General features: G+C 40.3%; 1 protein-coding gene across 1 annotated transcript in view; it reads left to right on the top strand.

Annotated features, from left to right (window-relative positions):
* COLGALT2 (collagen beta(1-O)galactosyltransferase 2) overlaps positions 1 to 7,840 on the top strand; it is a 207,922-nt gene that overhangs the window by 169,758 nt on the left and 30,324 nt on the right. Inside the window, exon 8 of the mRNA XM_007937676.2 lies at positions 783 to 889. Within this exon, the coding sequence (XP_007935867.1) occupies positions 783 to 889 (107 nt within the window). The remainder of the gene's footprint in view (positions 1 to 782; positions 890 to 7,840) is intronic.

Raw genomic sequence — 7,840 nt, 5'->3', positions numbered from 1 at the left:
TAGTTTGGTTATCCATTCCTCAGTTGATGGACACCTACGTTGTTTCCATCTTTTGGCTATTGTAAATAGTGCTGCGATGAACATGGGTGTGCATATGTCTGTTCTTGTCCCGGCTCTCACTTCTTTAGGATATATACCTAGTAATGGAATAGCTGGGTCAAGTGGTATTTCTAGTTCCAACTTTTAAAGGAATTGCCATACTGCTTTCCACAATGGTTGTACCATTTTACAGTCCCACCAACAGTGTGTGAGAGTCCCAATATCTCCACATCCTCACGAGCATTTGTTATTTTCTGTCTCGTTGAACTCCAAGGCAAAAACTTAATAAATAACAGTCAGGACCTAAAATCAGGTCTGCTTATGAGTTCAATCACTTGGCAAATTGCCTACCAAATCTCAGCACTATATATTTTGGGTTTAATTCACTTGGACTCCTGAAGACTCACTTTTAAACTCTCCTATCTCAAGAACCATGAGCACATGTTCATCAACGAGTATCAGAAAAACGAAGGCATTGTTAGGTGCTACAAATGGCTGAGTTTTGAAAGCAATTCTGTTTGGATTATTATCATTTGCCCTTCATTTACTTAATATGAAATATAAATAAATTTCATTTGTCATCCTGCCGCCATGTACCAAAATCTTCACCACAGTTTTCCTATCCTGTCCTCCATTTGTTAAACCTAAAACATTGGTTTTTATATTTTACTTAGCTTTCCAAACAGCCTAAAATAAGACTTGAGTAATTTTGTGTTTCTATCTCCTTTTTCTTCCTGGGTTAGATTTTCATGATCAACCTCAAACGCAGAAAGGACAGACGGGACCGGATGTTGCGCACACTGTACGAACAGGAGATTGAGGTCAAGATTGTCGAGGCTGTGGATGGAAAGTGAGTTGTTTTTTTTCTCCCTTTGCAAATGTGGTGGGAGTGAGGATGTGCCTTCAGTGACAGGGAGTTAATCCTGAGTGGGAAGAATCTTCAGACATTAAAAGATGGATTTTTTTTTTTAATTATTATGGTAACTATACAGGTAACAAAACATTTGCCATTTCAACAATCTTCATATGCACAGTTCAGTGACATAATTATGTTCATCATGTTGATCACCTACCACCATTAACTGTTGCCACATTTTTTCCCTCACCCTTACCCGAAGTTCAGTGTCCTCTAAACCAAACCAAACCAAACTCACTGCCATTGAGTCAGATCTGACTCATAGCGACCCCTCGTTGGGTTTCCAAGGCAGTATCACTACAGGAGTACTGAGGAGAGGCTGGTGGGTTTGAACTTCCAGCCTTCTGGTTAGCAGTCAAATGCCTTAGACACTATGCCACCAGAGCTCCTAAGTGTCCCTTAAGGGGACAAAAAACAAACCAAACTCACTTCTGTCAAGTCAATTCTGACACATGGCAACCCGTGTTGAGTTCCCAAGGCTATAAATCTTTATGGAAGCAGACTGCCTCATCTTTCTTCTGTGGAGCAACTGGTAGGTTTGAACCACTGACCTTTTGGTTCATAGCCAAATACCTTAACCACTACACCACCAAAGCTGCTTCTTAAGGGAACAGCCACACACAATCTGAGTTTAGGGGCAATTTCCTGATGTATAGTAACATTTAAGCTAATTCCACCCTGTGGAGGCAGCCTGAAATCCACTCTTCATTTGGCAGTGATCTTTGGACCTCATTAGCCCAAAGACTTGCCTAGGCAGTGATTTTCCTCTATTTCTGGGGTTCTTCCAATGGTTGTGGTGGTGTCTAGCTTTCTGTAATATATTTAGAAGGAATGCCATGGAGTTACATTTGGATCCTGGTTTAGAGAAAAGTGCTGAAACACAGAAGACTGGGAAAAATACATAACAGTTTGCATGTCCTGTTGTGTGAGATGCCTGACACAGTTAGCCTGGGCTGATAAGGTGCCAGACAAAGTCACACAGAGCATGTGGTAATTTCTTTGAGGGGTCTTTTTTAGCTACTTTGTTTTTTTTTCTTTCTCCTTTGCTTTGCCCTTTTATTTGGTACTCTAAACTATTTCAGTGGTTAAGGAATTTGGCTGCTAACCAGAATGTCAGCGGTTCGAACCCACCAGCTGCTCCACAGAAGAAAGCTGAGAAGTCTGCTTCCATAAAGATTTACAGACTTGAAAACCCAATGGGGGTTGCTATGAGTTGGAGTTGACTTGATGGCAGTGAGTTTGGTATTTTTTGGTCTTAAATCATTTCAAGGTGTAGATTTTTACAGAACCTGCATTTTCATGTTACTTTTAAGTTTTGAAATGAGCCCTAGTTGTGCAGTTGGTTAAGCACACAGCTGCTAACCAAAAGGTCGGTGGTTCAAACTTACTAGTTGCTCCACAGGAAAAAGATGTGGCAATCTGCTTCCGTAGAGATTACAGCCTTGGAAATCCTATGAGGGAGTTCTACTTTCTCCTACAGGGTCACTATAAATCAGATCAACTCAATGGTGATGGGTTTTGTTTTATTTTTGTTGTTTGGAATACCAGTGACTCTCTTTTCTGTTTATGTCCTCAGTTAGGCTAGAAGCTGTTATGGAAGTTCTCATCGCTTCTTCAAAGAATCTCATCACTTTCTCAAAGTGTAGCCTAGGCACCCATATCAGAGTCCCTGGAGCTGATTAAAAAGGCAGCTTCCTGAGTCCCACCCTAGACCAAGGAATCATGATCTCTAGGGATAGGGCCCAGGATCTACATTTAAGAAGCTATGAAGTGATTCTTGGGTAGGTTTGCCAGATAAGATACAGTCAACCAGTTAAAATTTCCCCAAACATTGCATATGCTTACCTACACTGAAAACTTATTTGTTGTTTATCTGAAATTTAAATTTGACCAGGCTTCCTCTATTTTTACTTGCTAAATCTGGCCACCCTATTCTTGAGTGCAGTAGATTTTAGGAACCACTTCTTCAAACACCAAGAGCCCCGATCCAATTCATAGCCCACACAGAAAAGGAAAACTAGTTGAGTTGTAAGAGTTCCTTATGTATTCTGGATACTACACACTTATCAGATATATAATTTATGAATGTTTTTTCCCATTCTTTTGGTTATCTTTTCACTTTCTTGAGTGTCCTTTGAAACACAAAAGTTTTAAATTTTGATAAGTCCAATACATGTATTTTTTATTTTGTTGCTTTTGCTTTTGTGTCATAGCTAAGAAATCATTGATGTTAGCAAAGTTATGAAGATTTTACACCCATGTTTTCTTTTAAGACTTTTATAGTTTTAGCTCTTTCACTTAGATCTTTAATCCATTTTAGGTTGCTTTTTTATATGGTGTGAGGTATGGTGTCTAAATTCATTCTTTTGGCTGTGGTTATTCAGTTGTCCTAGCATCATTTGTTGAAAATACTACTTCCATTGGATTGTCTTTGCACCCTTGTTGAAAATGAATTGATCATAAAGAAAGGGTTTATTTTTGGATTCTAAATTCTTTTCTACTAATGTATATGTCTGTGCTTATTCTAATACTACACTAGCTTTGTATCAAGTCTTGAAATAAAGAAGCATGAATCCTCTGATTTTGTTCCTTTTCAAGATTGTTTTGGCTACTTTGGGTCCATTGCATTTACGTATGAATTTTAGGATCAGTTTGTCAACTTCTGGGGAAAAAAGGACAGATGAGATCTTAATAAAGATTGCATTGAATCTGTGCATCATTTGAGGGAATATTGCCATCTTAACAATAATAAGTCTTCTGATCTTTGATCATGGGAAGTTGTTCCATGATCAAAGGGGGGAAAGGGTTTCTTTAATTATTTTCAACAATATTTTACAGCTTTCAGTGTACTAGTTTTGCATTACTTGTGTTAAAATATTTTTTATTATGATTTGGGTGAAAGTTTACAGAGCAAATTGGAATTTTATTCAATAATCCATACACATTCTGTTTTGTGACATTTACCACAGTCCTCACACAGTCACAGTATTACAGTATTTTTCCCACTTCCTCCCTGTTCCCACCCATTCTCTTCATTCTTTTGTTATATTTGCTCATAAATATTTCATTCTCTCTTTCTCTCTCTCTCTCTTTTTTTTTTTTTTTTTTTTTGCTTTGGTAAATGGGTTTTCTTAATTTCATTTTTGGATCATTTTCTAGAGTATAGAAATACAATGTATATTTTATATATTGATTTTGTATTCTACAACCTTGCTGAACTCATTAATTAGTTCTAAGGTTTTTTTGCATGTGTATTCTGTAGGATTTTCTATACACAAGGCAATGTCATCTACAAATAGAAATAGTGTTACTTCTTCCTTTCCAGTCTGAATGCCATTTATTTCTTTGTCTTGCCTAATTTCCGTGGCTAAAATCTCCAATACAGTGTTAAATAGAAGTGACAAGAGTGGACATCTTTGTCCCTACCTAATCTTAGCAGGAAACATTTAGTCTTCACCATTAAGTATGATGTTTACTGTAGGTGTTTCACTGATAGCCTTTACCAGGTTTAGGAAGTTTCCTTGCGGTCTTAATTTGTTGAGTGTTTTTATCATAAAAGGTTGGATACTGTCAAATTCTTTTCTGTGTCTACACAGATACTCATGTGGTTTAAAGGGGCAAGGAGGTGGCATACTCTGATCTCTTCTAACTTCACAAGAAGACAGAATCACCATCTGCAGCCCAAGACTTGTTCTTATGAAGCCAGACATCCCACCACCTTCCAACCTTCTTACTAACTTTGCTACCAACCATTCCTCCCACAGCACCCACCACCTCTCTGCTGGATTTAATAATTCCCTGCAGTGGCCACACAGAACTCACAGATTATGGGGTTTATTAGGGAAGGAACAGGCTACAATTCAAGTTCAGGAACGTGCTCAATCTCTCCTAACTGGCCATCTCTCTCAGCCAGCCATCACTCTCAGCTGGCCATCTCTCTCAGTCTCTCTCAGCAGCACATCTCTCTCTTCAGCAGTGCATCTCTCTCTCTCTCTCTCAACAGCACATCTCTTTCAGCAACAGTCTCTTTCAGCTGGCAGTCAGACTTTTTCTGCCTCTAAGAGGGCTCATTTTGAGCCTGGCAGAGTGGCAAAAATAACAAATTCCAACATCAGAATTCTACACACTTGAGAGAGAGTGAACTTCCCAGAAGACTGCTTCCTGCTGCTCCAACAGAAATACACCAGGTGGATAACTTTAACAATCAGCTACTCAATTGCTCACAGCAAAGTGGGAGTTACAAAGACTATGGCTAGAAAAGCCATACCATGGATTTTATTACACTGCAGGCCACCCCCTAGCTTTTCTAGCCATTATCCATTTTATACTCCAAAAATTAACATCCCCTCCACCCTAAGTTTAAGAATAACCACACCTGTGAAAATGTGTAAGTCAGCCACTTCATGCCTTTATCTCATCCTATTTTAGACAGCCAATTTCTAATTTTCCCATCCCTATCAAACTAGTGTGAGGCTCTCTGGTGGTGTAGTGCCTAAGGCATTTATCTGACTGTTAACCAGAAGGCTGGAGGCTCCAACCTACCAGCCACTCCTTGGAAGGAAGGCTGGGCAATCTACTTCTGTAGAGATACCACCTCAGAAACCCAAGGAGGGGTCACTATTTGTTGGAACCAACTCGACAGCAGTGAGTTTTAGGGAGCTGTGGTAGTGTAGTGCCTAAGGCACTTGACTGCTAAGCAGAAGGCTGGCAGTTCAAACCCACCAGCCACTCCTCGGAAGGAAGGTTGGGCAATCTACTTCTGTAGTGACACTGCCTCAGAAACCCAAGGAGGGGTCGCTATGCGTCGGATCTGAATCAATAGCAGTGAGTTAACACCAGCTCAGTGTCAAACATCTTCCTCTTCATTTGGTCGGGTTCTGGTCAGTTCAGCCCTAGCCATCCCAGCTAGGTCATGGGTTCCAGCTGCTGAGTCTGGGAGTCACACTCTTTTCCTTTACTTCACACCAGCCAGCCCTACCTCTCATCCCTAGCCTTCGTGGCCTAGGTCAAAGAGCACCAAACTCATCCTGTTTCTTCACTGCTGCACTTCCCCCAATTCCACCCAAAGAGACCCAGATGGTCACAAGTGATCAGCATACAAGGCCATCTATTCACCAGCTTCCTTTAACTTCCAGTTCTGGAAGAGGTTTCTCTCATGGGCTATGACTTTTCTGCCTCAGTGCACCCAACGCCTGTCTGCTTTGTCAAAATTCAAAAAGCCAAACAATCATTTTTTTTTCCTCTGTATGTCCTTTCTTCAAACACAAATCTTCTGTTCTCTCAATAGTTTTGGGTTGGTCTTTTCAAATGCAAATTTCCTCACTCAGCAGGTTCTGGGTTCGGCTCAAGTTTTCTACCTAAGCCCCCTATATTCCAAACACAGGGTTTGAAACAAAAGCCTGTGTTTCTTCTGGGAAAATTCTATTTCTCACTTTAATGTATCCAATCAAGTATTCACTGAAGGCTGACTTAGCTCTCTTTTATCCATACCCTATAATAATTTCTAATTCACAAGTAGGTGAAAGAACATTCAATACCTGTAATACACTCAGATAAACACATAATCCAAAATGCATAAAATCCTTTTTAAGACATTCCAATTTCATCTCTTCACCTTCATTTTCTTCCCATTCTATGTATATGGCCTTGGGCCTTTGGCTGGGTGTAATCAAAATTGTAGCTTCTGAATCAATTATCTCCTTTAATAGGTAACACCAACCAGAGTAATCATCTAAGAATCCACATTTTCACTTCCCAGGCCCCTTCCTTCTTTCTTTTGCAAAGTCCCATGCTTCTATGAGTCTGGAGCTACTGCAATGAATTCCACTTCTGACACCAACTGCCAAAGGGGCAAGGAGGCAGCATCTTCTGACCTCCTATAACTTCACAAGAGAAAGACAGAATCACCTTCAGGAGCCCAAGGCCTCTTCTTATGAGGCTAGATATGCCAGCACCCTCCAATCCTCTTATTAAACTTGTCACCAACCGTTCCTCCCACAGCACCCACCACCTCTCTGCTGGGTTCAATAATTCACTGCAGTGGCCACACAGAACTCACAGATTATGGAGTTTATTAGGGAAGCAACAGGCTACAGTGAAAGTTCAAGACCATGCTCAGTCTCTCTGACTGCCGGCTGAGAGATACTCACTGCTGAAAGAAACATGGTGCTGAGAGAGAGATGTGAGAGACATGTTGCTGAGGGAGAGATGCAAGAGAGACTCGCTACTCAGAAGTGAGAGAGATGCTGCTGAGAGAGAGATACAAGAGACACACTTCTGAGAGAGAGACATGCTACTGAGAGAGACAGCCTGCTGAGAGAGGCAGCCAGTTGAGAGAGACTGAGCATGACCCTAAACTTGAATTGTAACCTGTTGCTTCTCTAATAAACCCCATAATCTGTGAGTTCTGTGTGGCCACTGCAGCAAATTACTGAATCCAGCAGAGAGGTGGTGGGTGCCGTGGGAGGAATGGTTGGTGACAAGTTTAGTAAGAGGGTTGGAAGGTGGTGGCATGTCTGGCCTCATAAGAACAGGCCTTGGGCTGCTGATGGTGATTCTGTTTTCCTCTTGTGAAGTTAGAGGAGGTCATAAGATGCTGCTTCCTTGCCCCTTTAGCAGGTATATTACATTAATTGATTCTTATGTTAATCAACTTTGCATTCCTGGGATAAATACTATTGGGTCATGGTGTATAATCTCTTTTATAGCCATTGGACTCTGTATGCTATTATTTTCTTGTGGATTTTTCTATCTATATTAATAAGGAATATTAGTTTACAGTTTTATTTTTATATCATTGTATGGTTTTGGTATCAGGATAATATCAGATTCTGGCTTTGTAGAAAGAGGTGGAATTGTTCCTATTCTATTTTTTTTTTTTTTTTT

Source organism: Orycteropus afer, unplaced genomic scaffold, assembly GCF_000298275.1.
Source record: "Orycteropus afer afer isolate SDZICR_OR568_19922 unplaced genomic scaffold, OryAfe1.0 scaffold00043, whole genome shotgun sequence".
In the NCBI taxonomy this organism is placed as follows: domain Eukaryota; kingdom Metazoa; phylum Chordata; class Mammalia; order Tubulidentata; family Orycteropodidae; genus Orycteropus; species Orycteropus afer.
Note: the sequence above shows the minus strand (reverse complement) of the source record. Positions and strands in the feature narration are given on the sequence as shown.